This window comes from Lonchura striata, chromosome 17 (genome assembly GCF_046129695.1).
Source record: "Lonchura striata isolate bLonStr1 chromosome 17, bLonStr1.mat, whole genome shotgun sequence".
NCBI lineage: Eukaryota > Metazoa > Chordata > Aves > Passeriformes > Estrildidae > Lonchura > Lonchura striata.
In genome coordinates, this window is record NC_134619.1 from 4,396,278 (window position 1) to 4,418,558 (window position 22,281).

At 43.0% G+C, this 22,281-nt stretch overlaps 1 protein-coding gene across 2 annotated transcripts in view; it reads left to right on the forward strand.

The window, feature by feature from the left end:
* Window positions 1-383: 383 nt before the first annotated feature.
* CDH4 (cadherin 4) overlaps window positions 384-22,281 on the forward strand; it is a 416,361-nt gene continuing 394,463 nt past the window's right edge. Inside the window, exons 1-2 of one of the 2 annotated variants that reach the window (XM_021553526.2) lie at window positions 384-548; window positions 2,663-2,774. In XM_021553526.2, the coding sequence (XP_021409201.1) occupies window positions 483-548; window positions 2,663-2,774 (178 nt within the window). In that variant the 5' untranslated portion in view covers window positions 384-482. Of the gene's footprint in view, window positions 549-2,662; window positions 2,775-14,737; window positions 14,807-22,281 lie in introns of those variants that run through there. The other variant, XM_021553527.2, reaches the window with a different exon arrangement.

Genomic DNA, 22,281 nt, shown 5'->3' on the forward strand with positions numbered 1-22,281 from the left:
GCAGTGCTGGCTTGATGGTTGTGCATGACGATCCGGGAATCACCAAATCTGAGCTGGAAGGGGGCACAGAAGATCTCCAAACCCAACCCTTCAGCGAAGGGCGGCGATCAAACCACAACCTTGGATGTGAACCCACCACCTCCCTCCATCACCCCTGCGTGCGCTGCCGGCTTGCTTCGCCCTTCCATGCCAGGAGCGCGCCGCAATTCGGACGCGTTAAGTTTCTTCTCCGGACAGACAGCGACAGCGCCGCCGAGCCCCTTTCCCCGATCATCACCATCATCATCATCACCACCTTCCTGCCGCTCCCCCCGCGGCGGGCGGCGCCTGTCGCTTTAAGCGGCGCGTGCCCGCGCGCGGGGCGGGGCGCGGCGGCGCGCGGCGGGCGCTTCACCTGCAGCCGGGGCGGCCGCGGGACCCGGCCGGCTCCGCTCCCTCCGCTCGCCTCGGCTCCCCGCTCCGCTCCCTCCGCCGCCGCGGACATGAGCGCCGGCCCGAGGCGACGCCTGCTGCTGCTGCTCCTCCTGCCCGTCTGGGGCTCGGCGGCGGTAAGTGGGAACGGGCGCGGAGCCATCCCCCGCCGCGGCTCCTCCGCGCTCGCCGCGGCAACTTCGGGCTCGGGGGAGTGAGGGTGGTGGTGGGTGCGCGGAGCTGCCGCCGTTTCTCACCATTTTATTTTATTTTATTTTATTTTATTTTATTTTATTTTATTATTTTATTTTATTTTATTTTATTTTATTTTTTTATTTTATTATTTTATTTTATTTTATTTTATTTTATTTTATTTGTCTTTGAAAAGCGAATGGCCGCGGTGCAGTTTTTAACTGTGTGTTTTGCATTTGTTTTTTTGAGCCGGCGCTCAGGTGCCGCCGCGGTACCGGCACAAGTGCACTCCGCGCTGCGCCTCGCCGCAGAAACTTCGGGCGCAGCGGCGCGTCCCGGCGCGGAGCCGCTCCGAGCCCCGCGGAGCCCCCGCGGCCGCGCCGCGCTCCCCGCCGAGCCCGCTCCGTCCGCGCCCGCTGCAGCCCCTAACTTTTATTTTTACAAGCCCATAAACCCAACTGAGCGGGCCCGGGTCGTGCTGGGGGGTGATGCTCTGAAAGTTTGGGTTTTTTAGCGTTTTATTCCCACGCCGCGTGAAATTGAAGGGTTTCTGCAGAACATCAACAAGCGCCTGAACGCGTGGCTGCAGTGTTACAGAGCGCCCGGGCGGCTGCTGGGTTTCGGGCTAGGCTGGCTGCGGGAACAAGAGCCGCTTATTTTTCTGCCTCAATCCCCCCGTGCCAAGTAGAATCCGTGAGGATGTCCCGAGCCTTGTGGAGGCTGGTGGGCACTCGGGAATAGCCCCGATGCGCTCTCGTCTAGCGAGCACCGCTCTAATAACGGGGCGATTTCAGATTCGAAGCCCGCTATGCGCGGTGAGACCCTTTGAAATGTTTCCTAATGGCAACATCTTGCCAGCCGCGGTCAGAGCCCAACAGAGCCGCCGCTTCCTTGCGCTTCCCATGCAGTAGCTGGCATCCGTCTCCCGAGCGTGATTTTAAGCCGAGTGCATTGGCTTGTGTTCTGCTTACTAAGCTCATGCAAAAGGACCCTTCTCTCCGCTTCCCTTCCGTGTCTGTGATGCAGCGCTGTGTGCGGGAGTGTCTGGGGGTGCTGCGATGCTCCCCCGGGGATGCAGGTGCACGCCCGGAGTTGCACTTGGCGGGGAAGCGCCGCTGCCGCTCCCCCGGCTCCAGCCGGCGCTGCCGGCTCTGGAGGCGGCGGAGGTGCCGGCAGCATCGCTAAGCGATGCTCTGGCTGGCTCTGCCGGCAGCCCGGGCGCGTTAGAAATCCCCTGCCACCAGCACTTGTTAGTGCGTAAATCACCTGGCACTCTCCGCGCATAAATCACGGGCTTGTGTGCTGTCAGCGAGTTCCTTTGGAGCTGGGGTCTGGGACCTTCCCTGCCGGGGAATCCCAAGGCGTCTGGACTGCTGTGGCTGCACTGCCCCGTCCCTGTGGCAGGGGCCGGGTCCTCTGCTCAGTCCAAAGTTGCAGCTGAGTGTTTCGTTGGCTGCTTCCCTCTGGGTGCTGGCACGTTGTGCACGATTCTGTGCATGGTCACGTTTTTAATTGGGAATCCCTCCATTCCTTCCCACTGCCAGGGGAAAGAGCAGAGCCTGGAGGGTCCCAGAGGCAGTAGCAGGCAGAGCCTGGGATGCTGCTGAACGGGTGAAGGCAAGGAAGGATGTTCTCATCTGGTCTCAGGCTCCTGTGTTTCTCCCCCTTCCATGCTGGGGTCTGCCCAGTTTCTCAGTAGCAAACCTCGGTGGTTTGGATGTTTCAACATCAGGCCTTTGCGAGTCTCCAGTGCGAGCACAGCGCCTTGATGAATTGCTGCTCTTTGTTTCCTCCCCTCTTCTGACAGTGCCCAGTATTCCAGCCTTCCTACAAACAATGCTCTCTTGTAGTCAGGCAACTATTGCTGGCCCATTTTATTTTTTGCAGCTACAGTATGGATCCACTCCAACAGATAGGCACTCTAACACAAGCAACTTCTACTTGCACACTGCTTTACTGTTCAGGTTTGCTCATGCCTAAACACTTCATCACTGGGTGCAGAACATTTTCCCAAATGACAAAAGTCATGGTGTACGTTTTCCTTGTTTTGTTTTTGCAGGCACACAATGGGGATCTTACAGTTAGACCCACATGCAAGCCTGGCTTCTCAGAACAAGACTACACAGCTTTCATCTCCCAGAATATCATGGAAGGGCAGAAGTTACTCAAAGGTAAGTGGAATAAAAAGCTTAATAGCTTCTGCAATAACTGTATTTTCAGGAGGTGAAAAGAGGCTTAAAGATGCTGGGTTTGATGGCGAAATTGTCTGCAGAATTATGTTTGTAGGAGGATGAAACACTAAGTGGTTTACCTGAGCACGGTTTTGAATACAGATGAATCACTCCAAGTCCGTGTGCTGTCTGCTTCAGGTGGATTGTTTGTTACACCATGCGAGGTCATCACTTCACTCTCGAGTCTCCTACTCCCACCCTGTCTGAAGGAACTCTGCATCTTGTATTTTAGAAAGTATTTTTATGTATGAAATTCAAAGATCCCTAAATTATCTCTGCTTTGAAATGGATGATAAAGCAGACGTTGTTGTTGGAAATGTGGTAAACAAGCCTACAGACATTCTGTTCACAAATGTGGCATTCATTTTCATTACTGCCCCACTGACAACATGAAAACACAGGCAAAAAGAAACTACCAATTAGCTTTATAGTAATTGCAGGATTATAACCACTTTTGTGCTTGTAAACTCTAAGATGTCTTCATAATCCAAATAACAGTAGATTATCGTCTGTGTTTCTCTGTCTCTTTTTCAAGTTGAAAATAATTAAACTTTATATTTGCATGACAGAAAAATACTTTATTCCAAGAGAACTTTTGAAGATCAGAATCCCACTACCCCCCACCCCAGCAGCCCAGGAAGTTGGGGAGCATGTCACGACTTGGTACTCTACTCGGTGCTTTCTAACTGTATTTTGCAGTGTTTTCCTGAGTACATTTTGCTCACGTGCATGTCTCTGTGCCAGAAAGCTGGGATTTCTGTCTTCCTCCAGACCAAACACCTGCTCTGTTACTTTGATTTTCCTCAGAAGAGAGGGAGAGTTGTCAGTGTTCTCTCTGGCTTCAGCAGAATGCAGGACTGGACATTTTTGCTCTGCATGAGCTGGCAATCACTTTTGTTCCTGTGCCCAGTTGTCTTAGTGTTGCTGTTCAGGATTTCTCTTGACTGGCCTGGCATTAATTAGTAGACCTTGGGGAGTTTATTTTTAGTTTGAAGGGTAACCAAAGAGGGAATTGAGATGGACAAGCTCGAGAATATGCAGCCCTAAAGAGACCAAATACCAATAGTTTCCACACTTTGTAGCAATTTTTCCTAAACGTGAAGGCGGCTTTAAGACAGGTCAGTCTGGAAGCTGGGTAGATTTCATGCTCTTTTAGCTTTGCAAATTATTTGATAAAAAATGTTCTCTGAGTACTGTAGAAAGCTGTGTCATAAATATATTTGCTCAGAAGAGTGGTTTTTTGCAGTTTAGTGCTTGATAAATTATGCTGGTTTTATGGAGATGGACAACAGGGATGGAGCAGAAGAGTCTGCTCAGAGGCGTTAGCTGGCTGTGACTTTCAAAGCAGCACAGTGGCTGTCATTTCATTTCTGATAACTTCTAAATATGAAATTATATTTACACAGGCTGTCAAGTTGATTTGAATGAAAATATATATCTATTTGATTTTATCCTTTAGGGACCAGTTGTAGTTTTACATGAGTCATGGCAGCCCTGCCTCTGATTTAGGGCTGAACTCACCCTAGGGACATTATGTATCCATGCCCCACTTGTAAGATTCATGTCCTGATAACATTGTTACAGGTTCCATGATTTAAAAGCATTTTCTCAACAAAAGAATGAAGAAAAAAAGTGCAAGTGCTGTGTCTGCTAATAAGTAAACCATCATCTTTGCACCTTTTTATCTACAGTCAAATACATGCTGTTGTTTATCATAGGAAGCAAATATATCTAATTAATTTATACAATAATGGGCAAAAAAATTCTTCTTCATGCTTGTGTTGTTCTTTATATATACTCTAGTATGTAAAATTGGTAGTTTTCCAGTTTAGGTTTAATTTTACTTCGTAGCACTTGATGTGACTGAAGCATAAAATGTTTATCTCTTTCTTCCATCTGGGTGAAGTATTGTACAATAGTTCAGACCAAAAATGGGTTCAGATTGCTTACATTATCATGTTTGATAGATTGACATATGTACTATTTCACACCATCTTACCACGCAAAGCTCTGCTGCCAGCAGCTACCACCATCTTATTCATCAGCATTCAGTAATTCATCTGCAGGCCAAATGGGACTGTTTGCCTGAATTAAAAAAAAAAAAAAAAAAACGAGAAAGAAAAGTAGGCAGAAATTCACCTGTCAGTGCTTTCCTGGAATCTGGGGGTTGGAAAAAGCATGTCTGTAGCTTGGATGGCTCTTGGGGGATTTCACGGAGTGAACACGAGATTTTTATGGATAATGCTCACCTTGTCCTTAGGAAGAGAGGTGGGCAGTCCTGGGACAGTTTATCCCTGGAGGGTTGTCCATCAGAAATCAGAGAGCATGCAGCCCTCAGCATGGTGGTGAAATTCCTCTACACCATGGAGAAATTTGGGAGTTTATGGTTCAGGATGTGTTGTGTGGCAATAAACAAACGTAGCATTTCCCTTTTAAGCTTTGCAATATCCCGCTCTCAAATGTATGCAGTTATGAATGCATCAAAATGAAAGTGTTTATTGTGTTCTAGGTTTGAATCAAGTTAAACAGATAATCACTGCTTATAATTGGTTTATTCCAATGGAAATAGCTTAGCCTTAATTTGACAACAAGAGCTTTTACAGAGTCATTGTTTTATTGTAAGTATGCCGTAAGCTATTAGCTACTACTTTGTGGTTCATCTTATTTGCCTGAGTCAGCTCTCTAACATGCTCCAAACATACAAATTCTAGCAGGAGCTATTTGTTACACAGTAATTAACTTGTTTATGATAAATGGATGGGAGAAATGTCACGGCATTTTGTTTTATGTATAAATGAAAAGCATCTGCATTCTAAAAATTTCATGTTAATTAGACTTAAAATAGTTTTCCCCAGTAGTGCCACAAATACCACACGCTGCACATCACTGCCAACACTGTGGCCTGATGATGGGGTGCTAGCTGAGGTGATTTGTGGAGCCAGTGCCTTCCTCAGAAATGCCATCACTGCATCTCTTAATGAAAGCTACTGGGGTGTAATCTGTTATATTTTTTGTCTTTGTTTTTGTTTGCAGGATAATAAACTTAGTCTTGATCACTGATGCATGATAATGTTTAAGATAGCTTCGTTAAGTATTTTCTTCTTTAGCCTAAGGGAAAGATCTCCATGTCTGCAGTATGGCAGAGGATGATTGTGGCACGGGGATCTTTCCCTCTTTGTTAATTATTCATGGTAACTTAACGTGGTGAGAAGATTGGTCCTGAGGGGTGGGGAGCAGGGACACGTGGGGCTGCACTGAAGCAGTTCAGCAGTGTCCCAGGGGATCTGATTCCTGATGTGACCTCAGTGTTTGGGAGTGATGAAGACCAGTGGCCTCCTGGGGAAGGAGGGAAAGGAGAAGTAGGATGTGCAATATGATACACTTGCTATTGGCTTTATGCCCTTTTTGATTTTTTGGTAGTGTTTTTCAAGATTATAATTAATAAAAAACGACTTCTTAAAAAAAAAGAAGTTCAGGTTTCATTGGCAGGATGTGAGGCTGTGGTGGCTGTGATGACATCAGGGTGTCAGATGCTTTATTTCTGCAGTGTGGCCCCACCACAGCTCCAGCACCTCTCAAACACACCTAAACAAAGCAACTCCCAGCAGACAACCCCAGCAGATGAGAGGCAGAGCCACTTTTTTGTGTTTTCTGTGCATCCCTTCGTGTGCAGTGATTCATGTTTCTTTTTGCCCACCCCGAGCAGTGCCTGTGCTGATGGAGCAGGGGAACTTCTCTTGTGTGGGCAGCCAAGTTTGGGGACAAGTGTGTGGCAGCACGCTTTATTTTCATGTGGGGAGATGAATAAACTCTGCCAGCATGTTCTGCTCTGAGCAAAGGTAGCCAAGCTCATGCAAATGCATAAAAATGTAATTGCTTCTATTCTAGGATTTTTTACTAGCATGATTTTTGGTTAAAAAAGGATACATAAAAGCTTTATTGGAACACCTTTTTTTTTTTTTCCTTAGGAGAATTCACTATGGAGATAATATCTTGTAAGTTTTTGAGAGATAGGATGTTCTTCATGGTCAAAAGCATTTTTGTTCTCTCCACTGAGATTTCAAAACCTCCATCCTTTTTAGCCCTCACCACATCCAATATTAAAACTTAGGAAGGCTGTGAATGCTGTTTAGAAAACAGTGACTGCGTAGACCAAAAAACCCCAACATCCACAATGTCCCTGGGATAGTGGAGAATACTGTAGGTGGTGTAGGCTTCCCACTTTTCCTGGGTTTAGAGCCCAGAAAATACCCAGGACCCATTTGTTGTCAGTTTTGGCAGGAGCTGGGTTCCTGCAGGCAGGTCAAGGTGTGGCTCTGAGGAGTGTGTGGATGTCCAAGGCTGCCCTGCCCACAGTCATGCCTGGGTCTGCCAGGTGCTCCCTGGTGTCTCCTAAGGGTGCTTTTGGAAAGGGAAGAGCCTGAGGAATGCTGGATTTGTCCTGCTGTTGGGTGAGGTTGTTGAGAAACTCTTAGGGTTGCTCGGGGCTTGCATCAGCCTCCTGGAATAGCCAGTGCTTTCTCCACGCTGCTCAGAGTTTGGTAAAGCAGAGAGGCTTTTCCATTCGTGTTTTCATTATTTTCTGCTCTGTGATTCTGCATGAAAAGCAGTTACTGCAGTTATTGTACATGTAATTAGCTTCACAGTTCCCTAATAACATCTGAAAGTAGGAGAGCGGCCGCTGGGAGCCCAGAATTCACCCTCACCTTTCTTCACTCCTTTCTTGCAGGAAAGACAGCAGGCATCACCTCTCTGTGCTCAGCTTGTACAAGCTCCAGTGAAGCTGCCTCGCAGTGAGCAGTTCTCACATTCCGCAGGACAACTTCTTTTAAAAGCAGCTTCTTGTGATGGGCACGTTGCAAATCAAAACCATAATTTCCATCATGAGTTCCAGAGGAGACCCCAGAAAGAGCTGTTGCAGATCAGGGAACTGCTGATGCCTATGTATTTTTAATGTTGTTCTTCAGATCTAACTTCTGACACAAAAATGATGTTTAAGATGACATTTTTATCTAAATAAAATTGCAGTTAATGAGACTGGAGTAGTCAATAACACTCTGTAGAGTTAATCCCCTTACACTGTTTAATAACTGTATATATTGCTTTCTAGTTCAGAGCTTTGAACCAAATTCCTCAAACCCAAGCAAAATTACATTTTTCTGCATGCTGGGGAGTTAACTGATTTTTATCTGAATAAATCTCCTTCTCCAACAACAGACTTGAAGCTTTTCTGTTTTTTCAGGGATTTGTCTATTAGAGAATTGTGCTGCTTCAAATTAGGCATTCTAGATAGGTATTAAGGAAGAAGATGAAACAACAATTTCTGTTGAATAATTTATTCATTTCTTTATTTATGCTGAGGCTTTTATAAAATAAGCTGTGTCTGGAACAGTATCAATTAGTTATTTATCGTGAAATACCTGTTGTTTTGAACACTAAGCTGATCATTTTAGGGCTTTTAAGGTTGGAAAATATTAATTTTAAAGTCAGTTCTTTGTACAGAAATTGACTGTCACTGACAGAGCTCATGAGCTCTGATCTCACAGAGCATATGCTGAAAGCATTCTGGAAATTACGGTTTTTGCATGTGGCAATTGAAACTTATTTATTCTAGCAGTGAAATAGTTTCTTGCCTAATTTTCATTGACCTAATGCCAGTTCTCATTGCCTAATTTCATTGATATTTATGTGCAGGCCTCCTTCTGCCTTAATTTCTACCCTGGAAATGAGTCTCATGTATTTTAAGATGGAATTTATTTCATTGCAAACTCAAGCTGGGGAAGTACTTGGTTCCACAGCAGCATGGGCCATGTGCACAGCTCATAGAATATTTTAGCTATATAGATAATACTTAAAAGTCTTATTTGAAGGGCAAGAAGAGATTAAAACTACAGAGGATAGGATTTCATTGGAAATCTGCTGCTTAATGTTTCTCATAGAATGAATTTGAGTAACATGGGGAAAGATGGGGGTTTGTTTGATTTGAGGTTATTGGTATATTCAGAATTAAGGCCATCGCTGTATCAAGTGGAATTTTTTATTTTCAGGCAAATGGAAGTAGTAAGAGCTGAGACCAGGGGCAGTGGTGTTTGAAAAGCAAAGACCAGTCCTTGGCAGCTTTGAGTGCTTTGGCAGGGGGGCTGGGATGAACCTGGGACTGTGATTCCAGACAGGTTTCCCCAGGATCCTGATGAGCAGCACTGCAGGAGGAACCTCTGCAGGCTCGATGGAATTGATCTGCATCCCTTTTTGTGTGCATAAACCTTTTGTGCCCTAGCCAAAGATTCTGAAGAGGATTTGGCTTCACATTGCATTTTCCTTTTGGTGCCTACATGACCCCAGGGACGTTTTTCCAGGTAAAACCCAGAAGTGCCCTTGGCCAGCCCTGTCATGGCAGGGTTTTCTTATATCTGTTTAGATATTTTGCTTTAATATTTATTAATATTTCTGAAATGAGAGTGCTGGGATTGTTTAGCTTGGAGAAGACTTTATAATTGTGTATAAACTCCTTGTGAGAATGTGTTGAGATGAGGTGCACAAAGGTAGGGCAGAACAAAACGGGTGCTAACGCTGAAATGCAGGACACTGCACTTAAATGTGGGAAGAAACTTTCAGCCTGAGGGTTGTCAGACACTGGAGGAGGTTTCTCAGAGATGCCATGAGCTCTCTGTTCTTGGAGATGCTGGGAACCCACCTGGACATGGTCCTGGAGCCTGCTTTGGCTGTTCCTGTGCTGAGCAGGGGCTTGGGCAAGCAGCTCTGCAGCCTCCACTGGGCTCAGACCCTGGGAAACACTCTGCAGGTGAATAAACGGAAAGACAGAGGGATGAACTGAACTTTTCTTCAAATACAAATCACACAGCTTTAAATAAAAACATTGCAACAGCCTGCAAAACAGTATCTTTACTGGAAAATTGTGTTTCTTTAATTTCTTGGAAGCACAACCTCTAAAGAGGGAATAATTGAAACACCAGGGACCAACATTCAGCTGTTTGCTTCCATTAATGTCCAGACTTAACGTAGGAATAGTTTGTCTCCTGGCATAAGGAAATGTAACACTCACATTGGAAAAGCACTCGGTTTCCTCTTTATTTTTCATAGAATGAAAGAGAACATGTGGAGTTACTGTTTAACCCAAAATATTTGACTTACAACCAGCTACTTTACTTCTTTCAGGAGGGTGTTTGTTTCCTAAGCGAGTTTTCTGCAGCATGAAAAACGCTTGGGCTGAAGAAGAGCTCTTTTTGCCACAGGCTTGTGATTTCTCTTGTTTATGTTCATTATCCCTAATTTATTTATTAATTTTGGATTGCAGTTGCACAGAAGGAGCGTGAAGTGGCAAATGCTCTGGCATATGGGCTGTGCTGTCACTGGAAACACTCAGCCGCCCTGTGCCTCGTGACCCCAGGCTGCAGCATCCACATTCCCCTTTCCTGCTCCCTTCCAATACAAAATTATAATTTTTTAATGTTTTTTTTCCACTCCTTCACTACTCTGGTGCCACTGTTGTGTAGCGGAGAGCCAGTGGCAGTAACTCAGGGCTGTGCTGCTAGCAGGGGTCACATCAGCTGCAGCCCATTAACACGAGCCTGCTAATGGCAGCCACTGTGTGGGGGTGTTGGAAACTCCTCCAAGGACCCTCAAGATATGTATGGGCCACCCATGAAGGAGGAAAAAGTAAAATAGATGCCCTTTCTGCTTTGAAATGAGCCAGTCTGTTTTCATTGATACCCAGAAGCACTGCAGTCATTAAAGGCTATTACTATGCCTATTATAAATCACAATTTCCCTGCAGTTCAGAGGTTAGTCACAAATTTTGTTACAATGAGTTTGTCTCATAGTAATTCCAATCCTTATTAAACGAAATTGTCTTTAAAATAATTATGAATGTAGCAATTATCCAAAGATAAATACTCAAGATTACAAGAATTGTTCTATACAGAGCTATGCATCAATTCTCTCTGTCAGTTCATGTCTAGAGAATCATAAAAGGCAGGTCAGTGAAATAAATGTCTGTGACTTCACCATGTAGCAAGAAAAGCATATTGGAATTATTGGTATATGAAAGAAAAACATGCAAGCTTGGGAAAATGGTAGAAAATAAACAAATTGCTACAGGTGAAGTGCAAGTCAGGACTAGTTTAAAATATGAAATTTAATAACCTGTTTGTTCCTGATGTAGTCAGTGGGTGTGAACAGATAACTGTATATAAATGCCACCGAGAGCCATTTGTGGTGTCACCTGGAGCTGTGTGTTGGTGTTTCCTGGGCTCAGAACTGGGGCTGGAGGAGCTCAGGAGGATTTCTTGTTCACATTCCTTCCCCAGGGCACGAGGAGTTCCTGTGTAACAAGTTTGTCCCTGATGTGGGCTTGAAGATCCATTGCTGGGGACCAAAGCCAATATATTACTTTCCTTTCCTTCCTCTGAGTTTAAGTGGAGCTCTCTTGATGCAATTTAAGCCTGTTTGTATTTGTCATGGACACACAGAACAGTTGATTTTTTTTTTCTCCCCCCAACACAATTGACATTTTTTTTTCAGGTTCTGTAGGCTGAACTTCTCATTTGTTGCCTTTTGTGTGTCGTGCTTGGCTCCCTCCTCTGAGCCCTTGTCTTTGTTACTAACATGATACTCCAGGTTGATGTGATGCTGCCAGCCAAGTCTCACAGTGCTGAACAGACAGGGAATATTCTTCTGCCTGTTTTTCAGGCAACACTCCACTTGGTTTATCTAATGTGATGATTGCTTTTTTTCTTAGCAGTATGATACTGTTGACTCATGTTCAGCTTGTGATCCAGTATAACCTCCCACATCGTTTTCTGATGAACTGCTACCTACCCAGTCATTTTCTATATGTGTAGTTGATTAATCCTGCTGAATCGTGTTACCTTGCTCCTCTTCTGTTGAATTACATCTTGTTTTTGTTTTATCATCGGCCTTAACTGGTTTGGATTGTTTTGAATTCTGTTCTTGACATCCAACAGCGTTACAGTTGCATCCTGCTTGTGTATGGTTTACAGATGTAACAAGCATATGCTGCGTTCCTTTATCTGTTCTGTTAATAAAGGACTGAACAAACCCAGTTCAAAACAGGCTGTGGCAGAGCCCATGTGATAGAGCCTTCTGCTCTGACCATGCACCATTAAAACATGCTCTGGGTAAAGTTATTTCAGTAACTAAAATTGGAATGGTGGCTTGGTGAACAGAGACTTTCATGTCTTGATGTTGTCTATTGGGAAACACAATTCCAAATGTGTTGCCAGGTGTTGTCAGTATTTTTCCTGACTTTTATGAGAATTACAAACATTGGGACCTTTGAATTTTCACCATCAAGAGACATTGCAGGTTAAAAGCCTAGGCTAGGTTCATGCAATTTGAGTGAAATGCTGTTGCTGTTGTGGGGAAGAACTGCTGGAATTCTCTGCCCACTGGGTTGTTTAAATGCCCTAGCTGAACTGCTGGAGCAGAGGTATGTCCAGGCTACAGCACAAAATGTCCAGGATGGCTTTCCTCAGGATGCTGGAGGTCTGCTCCTTAAAAGCCATTTTTATTGACAGAGCTGTTACTGCTCCCAGGTGAGCTGAAAGAACAGGATTAAATGAAAGCAGGGTTGTACCTGGATGTGGAGCATGGACTCTGGTATAACCTGCTTCCACTGAGGCCTGGGGATTTCCACTTTGCTGTGTTCCCATTTCCCAGCTCATCTTGGAAAGTGAGGAAAGCAAGGCGCTCACCCTGCACTGCCTGTTTGTATAGATCTGTATTATTCACAGAGCTTTTTAGGAGGCCTGGCCCACTCTAAAATATTTTACTGTTTAGTGGCTGTCTTTAATTTTGCCCATCACTCCTGTGTGTTTTGGTAGCTGAAGAAAGGCAGATGCTGCTCCTTGTGCTGGAGGAAGAGACTCTCTCTGCTGAAATCTTCTGGAGCATCTCAGTTTAGAGGGGGAAAAGAGCTGGGCTAGAGAATTTTCAGTATGTTGCTCCCAGTGAAAAATCCTTTCCTGGACAGGCAGAAAAGGTCATTGTTTCATACCCTGTGTGCCCTGCTGCTTGTCTTTTAGGAGCCTGATGTTGCTGGCTGGTTGCTTTGCTCTCTTCAAAACAGGTTTACACAATTACACATGAAAGGCAACTGTTTTGCTCATCTCCATAAACCTTAAATATTTTTGTGCCTGAATTATTTTGGAAAATAAACTTGCACTTATTTACCTTTTTATGGGCTTCTGAACATTTTTCAATTGATTCAATGCTTCCTTTTGGTCTCTGTAGAGGCCAAAGCAATGTGGGTAAATGGCATTATAAAAAAAAAAAATAGGATTTTTCATGTTTTTTGTATTTTTCCTTTGCCTGTGGACAGAAGGGACAGGTTGAGGATGAAGAAAAATATATGTATAGTTGATAGGATGAAGAAGAAACTACAGGTCAAGGCAAGATTTGGAGTGATGAAATATTCAGACTGCAGCTGTAAAAAAATGTTTGGATTGCACCCAAAGATTTCCCCATCCTCTTTTCAAATTGCAAGAAAAGACCCTCATCAGGGGAAGTTCAGTGATCTCTGGAACGCTAAACTCTAGATGCCTGTTCAAATAACTGAATAGAAGATTGATTATCTCTGTGCAAAGTTTACTGAAAGATTTTTCTTCTTTTTTTTGTTTGCCTGGAGTCTCAGATATAAGAGAAATTCAAAGTTAAAAGGCTGGTTGCTGTATCAGCTAGCAAGCAAACTACTCCAGTTGTACCAGCTGGGTTTGAGACCTCCTGACAAGAAGAAAGTGAGGAGATTTAGGCTGGGCAGGATAAAAGCTTCTCCACCAAAGAGGTTGTTAAAGACTGGCACAGCTGCCCAGGGCAGTGGTGGAGTCCCCATCCCTGGGGGGATTTAAAAGCCATGAGGATGTGGCACAGTGAGTGGTGGATGATCTTGGAGGGTTTTTCCAAGCCCAGCAATTCCCTGATGCTGTCCCAGAAGGGCTGTGTGGGCAGGGGCAGTTTGCTAACACCAACCCAGACTTTGCTGAGCTTTAATCCCCCCTGCTCACTGAATACCCAGGGCATGGCACCGTGGGGATTCCTGAGTGCTGAATGAACCTTGGTGTTTGGGCAGAGATCACTGCAGATCAGGCATTTCACCAGAGTGAATCTTCCTCTATTTTCAATAAAAGTTTTATTTTCCATTTCTGCTGTGAATTGAGACATAACATTGGCTGTATCCTGTGAAAGAACAGCAGAACCGAGCAGTGGTGGCACAGCCAATTTTACCTGTGCAGTAATAGAGCAAGTTTCATTGCTTGGAAGCTGTGATGATGAAGCCAAGTTCTGTAAATGCAGCACTTGTGTCCTTTGGCAGTGCACCTGTAAAAGGGAGAGTCTGGCATCTGTGGAGTGGAGCTGTTTGGGAAAAAAATATAGAAAATTGAAATAAGGGTGGGTGGGAAGAAGAGTTGTGGGTGCCTGGAGCCCTGGGGACTCCACAGAACTGCTGGGCCAGGGTTGATGTTTGGTCTGAAGTGATGCAAATTATGGAGATTTAAAGCAAAGACAATATTTCTGCAACAGTTTATTAACAGTCTAAGTGTTTTTTTGACCTTTTATCTGCATTGGGGTCCCTTGTGAGCAGTCTTTTATGGCAGTGTATCTGTCTGCACTTCCTGGAGAAATTTGTAGGGAATCCACACACTGAGAAACCTTTTCTTAGAGAGCTGCCCTGAAAAAGGAAAACAAAGAAACCAAACAAACCAACAAATCCAACAGCAAAAAGTAAAGAAAAAACTCCAACGTTATATATCAAAATCTGTAACACATGCTCAAAGAAAGTTAATATCTGGTGAATGTCAATTAAGTTCTTCCTCAGCTAATAAATAGCTTAGGAGGTATAAAATTTAATACTCTTAAAATTGCAGAACCCTTTGAAGAACACATTTAAATTGGACTCGTTGGAAGAAGGAGATTTAAAGCTGACCTGTTCAGAGGTGAGTAGTGAAAAAGACTTGATGGAATGAGGCTGCATTCCTTCAATACAGAGGCTTTTGCCTTAAGATTTTGTTTCCTGAGGTGGCTTTTGGAACAGCTTATTTTCAAGTTCTTGTGTAACACATCAGCTGAGCTGCACTGGTAACAGTGGCCTGTTTATTTCTGAGCCTATTTTTAAGTGTTTCTGAAGGCTCAGCTGGGCTGGGAGTGGGTCACTGTGCCATGGAAGGAGCTCCCAGAGCAGCTGTGTGTAGTTCTGCCCATGGCCACACCTATGGGTCCTGCTCACTTCTGCTCTTAGTTTCTGAGGGTGGTTTTAGGCAGGTTTTTCTGAAGTTTATGATGGATCTGTCTTTGAGAGGTGAGCAGATGAGCAACAGAAACTGCTCTGAGGTCACAAGAAATGTAGTTCTGAGTTTATTTGGAAATCAGAGAAAACCAAACTTTGCCTAGTTGGCTGGCTTCCTCAGGAGCAGTACCTCCTGTTTTTTTTCCACTTGTGTGTTTTATCCTAATCCCAGTGGCAGTCATTTTTTTGGCAGTTGCAGTTAGGAGAAAAAATTAAGTAATACATGGCATTTGTTTTGGCGCTGGTTGTGACTCATAAATAGAGATAACATCTGTGCTGATAGTTTTTTGTGATATATAACCAGATTGAATGAACAAAGTTTTCATTTATTGCTGTTCTTTTGCCATTGTTATATTTAGGGAGCCCCAGTATAACAAGTAAAAATATATGCTTATGTATATTGCTCATGAATAGTTCAGAATTTATATGCATCCTGTGAATTTCAATTTGGCCACTGTATCTTTTTAAACTAAAAATAACCTATTGCCATTCCCCGAGCCTAAAACTTTTTCAGGATCCTTCCCAAATCTTAGTCTCTTGAAGGCTCATACTGCTGCCAAGTCCACACCATTCTTTTAATTAAAAGACAAAAAAAGAGAAGTGAAACTTCCAGTGGATGTAAATCCTGATAATCCTGAAATGATGTAAATCAGTGCAGCTCCTTAAGTCATTGGAAGTATTCTGACTTACATCTCCTGAAAATCTGGCACATAATATTCCTGCTGGTCCTTTCTTCTGCCCAATAGCTGCTCTAGACAGAGTTGGCACCGTGGACAAAGCACTCTCTTACGAGCTGATAGAGGGTGGCACGGCTTCCAGCACTGCTGATTCAGCACAGCAGAGGCCATTTTCCTGATTTCTTTGTGAGTTAGATTAAATTACTCTGCAGGCTGGACTGGAGCCACAGGCCATAGTTTTACAGCCTTATAACATGGTATCCTAGCCCGTGGCATCTGAGAGGTCTGGCTGTGTGTAAGGCACTTCTGCTTTGCTGCAAAGGATTCTTGGATTTGGCGCTCGGCTCCTTTGTGAGGCTCACGGCAGCAGGACTGGAAATATTTTGATTGTCTTGTTGAGATACACTAAAGTGGGGCTCTGCTAATGGAGGGAAGGGACATCATGGGGGTCAGGTTAGTGTGAAAACTCCATTGTGTGTGTGTTTGTCATGGCAACGTTTCTTTAGAATTGCCATACAGAAATGCTGGATAATAAATAACAAATGCGGGATTTAATGAGTATAACACAACAGTGAGGCAAGGGGCTTGTGCCATTAGAGCTGTTCCAATTTACCAAAATTTGGGAAATCCTTTGTGTCTCAGTACAGGGACATTTCTTACCTAATCTGAGCAGGTTTGGAGTTGAACCAAGGGGGAGAATGGGGAGATGCCCTTTGTGCTGAGCTGTGCCCTGTTCACATCCTGCAGAGCTGGGCTGCCTGTGGCTGCTCTAACAGGCCATGGGCAGAGGCAGAAGCAGGTTTTCTGTTCTCTGGCAGCTGCTGGCTTCGTGTATTTCCAGAGCTGAGCCAGCTCTGCTGTGCTCTGCAGTTGGGCTCCACGACTGCAGCTCGCTGTGAAACTGGTCCAGTTGTCTTTGGCCAAGTCGTGCTCTTGCTCTGATTTACCCTTTCCCCTCCAATCCTCATGATTGCAAAAGGGACTCTGGCAGAAGGGAGAAAACAACTGTTAATGAGGAGAGAAAAGGTCAAACAGATCAAGTAAAAGTCATCCTGCTTCCAGCACAGAGAACAATCCAAGCTGATCCTGCCCAAACCAGGTGTTGGACAGAAGATGAGACCAGGCTGAAAGAATTTTCACCATAAGTTTGGAAGCTTTGCTCTGTCCCTTCTCCCTCACCTGACTTCCAGTCACATTATTTCATAGCTTTAAGGGGCTTGCATTGTATCAGGATGGGCACCCCACATGTGGTTATCTTGGAGATGCATTACTGCCTTCCAGTTTTATCTCTGTAATCTAAAAAAATTAAAAGAAAAGCACCACCAAACAAAACCCTCTGGTTTTAATACAAAGATGAATATAATTTTGTAAATAAAAAGTATTGTTGATTCAGAGCATCAGGCAACAGCTCTCTGGGTGTGATCAGAGGTTAAGTTCATGTTGCTGGTTTCAGTGCAAAAACAAAAATGGGCAGATCAGGAAATTTGTTTCTGAGTGGTTTTTTTCTATTTTCTGAGCCCTAGTTCAGTCTCATGGACTTTGGTAGAGCTGCAGCACAGAGGGTTTATCTATTGATTTCTGAATGTATTGTGCTGTTAATCTAAAACCTCTTTCCCCAGTGGAATTTCTATTCAGAACGCTCTAGCCAAGCTCAAGAAAGTTATTTGATTTGGGGAGTTTGAAAGAATAATAAAAGAAGGATTGATGCAGTTGGATTTTCATGAGCTCAGTCTTCTAGCAAAATAGACAGGCTTCTTCCTCCTGTGTGTGTCTGTGGTGGTTGGCTCATTATTTAGGACGAAAGCAGAGTATGGAGATCACTTAAGTTTTACTGCCTGAGAATTTTGCAATTATGAAACTTGTTCAGAATAAAGTAATGAGAACAGTTTCAGTGATATAACAAAATATAAAAATTAATGGGTTAGTGCAGCTTTGTCTTTCCATAAATTTGTGCTTTATTTCTTAGCAATTGGGCCTTTTCTGCTAATTTTTAAACTAGTAAAAATTTAGTGCCAGTATTTGGGAAATCCATGTAATTTCCCAATAAGACATATGTGGCAAGGGAATTGCACCATATAAACCGGGGAACTTTGTTCCTCAGATATTTTCACCATCCTTTAAGTACTGAAGATTAAGTAAGCCTTTTGAAAGAGCTGAGACAGGAGAAAAGATGGTGCTTTATGGATCTTCTTGTTATTAAAATATTCCTTACTTTTGCTGAGAACTGAATATGGGAATAAACAGTCTTGTATTACAATAAAAAAAATCCCAAAAAGTGCTTTCTGCCTTTGAGTGCACTGGTGTTGTCTACAGTGCAGGAGTTAATGAAGCAGACAAATGAGATGAAATTGGTAGTGAAATTAAATTGAGGGTTTTTTTTTTTTTTGCTTTTTGGGACCAAGGTCCTGTCCAGCTGAAATCAGTGCCCATGGCTGGTCCAATAACAGGTTTGTTCTGTTTCATTAGGATGTTGTCAAGTTAAGTCAATGAAGGTGGACTTGTATCTAAAAAGAGATTCCTTGTGAGAATTCCCTGTCTCTAGAACACTGGAGTTTATTAGACATGATTCCTTTTTTCCTTGGGTTTGGAAGCACACTTGTTGCTCTTATTTATTCAAAAACTGCAGCTCTCTGGAGATATGAGATTAACCTGAGGCATTATTTTATTGCAGACCCAGGTGGGAAGCTGGAAGTTCAGAGTATGCATGAAGAATTACCTGGGTATGAGGCAAAATGTTGTATTAACTGTGCAGTTAGTCTTTGTCAGCAGCATTTAGAGTTTCTTCAGCCCTTGTGGTGACTAACCTAGCAGATTTTATTGGTGAATAGTTCAATTTGCTTAAATGGGCTGATTTTCTTGAGTAGGCTGAAATTACATCTTCTTTCAGATTTAGTTCAACTGAAAGGCCAAATCCAGATTTGCCTTGTTTTCCTTCCCAAACACCTGTTTAAGCACTGGGTGAATAGAGCACCCAGGATTTGGCTGAGGGAACTGATCAGAGGGATTTAATTTGCTGGAGCTTGGGTAAAGAGTTGCATTTTAAACTGGTCTGAAAACTCAACTTTGAACCAGACAGGAAACGAGATTTTTCTTTTTGTCCTTTTTTTCTTTTCCCCCCATGTAGAAATAAGTGCTTTAGAATATCTGAAACATCTACCAGTATCATTTCACTGCTGAGAATTGGGTAACTGTGTAAAATTATATTGACCTGAGGGGATTGAAATATAGAAGTGGCCGTGCACTTAACTGTGCAGGAATCAAACTGTTTTACTGATAACATTTTATTGATTCATCTTCTCTGGGTGTTACAAGTAGCCCGAAGCCTGGCAAAATGAGCTGGCAATGTTTCTGTGTTGTGGACATTGCAGTATTGCAGCTCTTCATAGGTATTGAAATTTTATATATGGGCTGAGAGCTCACGTAATTATTGTGATTTGTAATGACTGAGACTGCAGATGGGGCTTCCCAGAGGCTTCATTTCAAGCTAGATAACTGGTAATTTCTCTTTTCTGCTTAAGAATCTGTTGTCCCTCCATTTCTCTGCAGCTGCTGAGGTTTTTCTCTGTGAAAAGCTGAACCGTATCTCTGACTTAATGAAGATGCGTAAAATGATTGAAATTGCCTTAACAAGGCAATGCTCTATGCAGAGCAGCAATGAAAATGTTTCTTGCTGTTTGCAAGGGATACTTTGTCCTTTTCATAAAGGATCTGTGCCTTCCCACCATATTATAAAAATAACAACAATTAAAAAATACCCTTCTTCTGACAAAGCTTTAAGAAAACGAATGGCTTAAAAAGACCACAATGGCAGATTGTGAGTGCAACCTGCATGTGTTGACTAATGAAATTCTTTTGAAAGAGCTAATTTCATGAATTTTACTTAATGAAAGCTTATTTAAGATTTTAATGATGTGGGTCTTTTCTCTTCAGCAGAAAGACCACAATGGCAGATTGTGAGTGCAACCTGCATGTGTTGACTAATGAAATTCTTTTGAAAGAGCTAATTTCATGAATTTTACTTAATGAAAGCTTATTTAAGATTTTAATGATGTGGGTCTTTTCTCTTCAGCAGAATGCCATATTGACTCATGACATATTTTTACACAGGCTTCATTCTGCCATGAACAACAGTGGTTGGAAATGTGAGCACTTGATAAAGTATCATTAAATTAGCTTATTGTAGTTGCAGATTTTTATTACGCTACTTCACCGCGATATGAATTGATCGCGTTGTACTTGCTGGTTTTAAAGGTGCAGCATTGTTATTGATTGTGCTACTTTATCTCAGGTGCTTCATCAGCCTGCTGGCAGCCTGGTTCCCTCTGCAATTTTAGGAAGTACTGCCTTTGTGCATTTTTTTTTTTTTTTAATTCTGTGCCTTTTGTCTGTGTGAATGTCTTTTTTTTTTTTTTTAATTATTGTAAATACCCTAAAAAAGAGCCTGTTTTGGGGTTGTAGCAAGCCCTTGTGCTCAGCAGCTCTGCTCTGTTCTGGGGCTTTGGGTGCTGCTGTAGGGAGGTGAAGCAGTGGGTGTCCCATGTGGAAGCACTGCTGGATGGGCTGTTGTCCTCAGCTGATTTCCAGGGAATTAGTGAGATGTACCAACACAGGGAAAAATCAGTTTTGCTCAAACTTTATAGTGTGTACATTTGGACCAGGGGTTTCATCTGTTGGTGTAATTGTTGGTAATGTGATGTATGTCACAAATCAAGTCAGAAAAACAAGAGACTACATCTTGGTTAGTCAAACCTTTCAGATATTTTTCCACATTAACATGAGTAGTGGATTTTGTCTAGAAACCTTGGAACTCCCAGACCTATTCCAATACTAAGTGTATTGGAAACGGATTGCTGTCAAGGCTTGTCCATCTAATTAAATTCCCTTATTAGCACCAGAGCTGCAGACTTCCAGAGAAGACATTAGTTGAATAATCTTTCCAACTTATCTAGGTTAAAACTAGACGGCCTTTCGTAAAATGCTGAGCTAAAAGTTCAGCAACAACAGACATAAGTTCTAGTCTCCCTTTCTGTGTGATCTGTGGTAATTCAATATATTCTTTAAATATAAATTGGTATTTCAGCTGTTCTATGGAATATTTTCAGACTTAAATTATCACAGGCTCTCGATGCTGCGAGGACTGTTGCCTCATGCTCCAGGCTGAGGGAAGTCCAGTGATGGCTTTTATGCATTAATAAAGTTTTTAATGATTCATTTTGGCATATTCTTAGCCAAATAAAATAATCTTCTTGTCATAAAGTCCTGCTGATCCACAGAGGTTGTTTGTGCTCTGTACTGGTGGTTGTTGTATATCTTTGCAGGAGATAGGAATATCAAGATTTTGACAGAGAACCAAAATATGTGAGGTTTAGTAGGAGCCCTGATGGATTTTCCAACAGGTGGGGACTTGCCCTTGAAGGGAGCCACCAAGTGAAATGAAATATGCTTTGACCCTTGAGCTTTGCAAATGGGGATTGAGTGACTGCCAGCAGATGTGCCTTAGCCCAGCAGAATCCACTGACCCTCTGGAATGTGAGAGCATCCCTATCCCACTGCCCCTCCACTCCCACATGGGAGGGCAGGGGTGGTGCAGGTGGGGATGCCTTGTTTCCTTCCAGAAATGTAAGGGAAAAGTGTCTTTGTGTCAGGCAAAAGACCCACACTAGCTCAGGGTTGGGAATAGAGAGCTTCATAATAACACTGAGCAAGAGATGTTTAAAAATTGCCTGAAGTTTCAGGAAACAAGATATTTGTGCTAATTAGACTATTTGCCTGTCATCTTTATTCACTATTTAAATAACAAAAAGCCCTCAAGTGAAATCAAAGCGTGGTAGAACATATTTCTTGAGTCTCCTTGATCAAAGCTTATAAAAGGAGGGAATACTGCTCATAACTATTTCCTTAAATTTAGATGTGAGATATATTCTCTATTGTAGTCCTCTCTATTGAGGACTTGTGTATAACCTGTGGCAAAATGATGGATGTCTGTCAGGTATCAGACATCCTGCTCCTTTCCAGGCGTACATGTGATGAATTACTATTAGTTCTGTCAGGATGTGACAGAAATAAATGTCTTCAAATAAAAACAGCCTGCAAACTAAATGTGAAATGTTTTGTTCTTACTTATTAATTAACACTGGTTCAGTTGTGCACTTGTCTTCCTCTGTATCTACCTCTTGATCTTTTCTTAGATTGCAAATAATCTCCGAGATAGAGATCACCATTTTCCTGGCCTGAGTTTGTAAAGCAAATGGCACAGTGGGATCCTGGCCATGTGTGGCATCTCCCAGCATTTGTCTTGAAGTCAGTAATTAATAAAACAAACAGGAAATGCCTTTAGGTAGCTGTTCAGTCTCCTGCTCAGATGATGCTTTAGAGCAGGGTGATACAGAAATCTGTTCAGGATTTTTTGGTGCATTATCTTTTGGTTTTGTTTTGGGGTTTCTGTGTT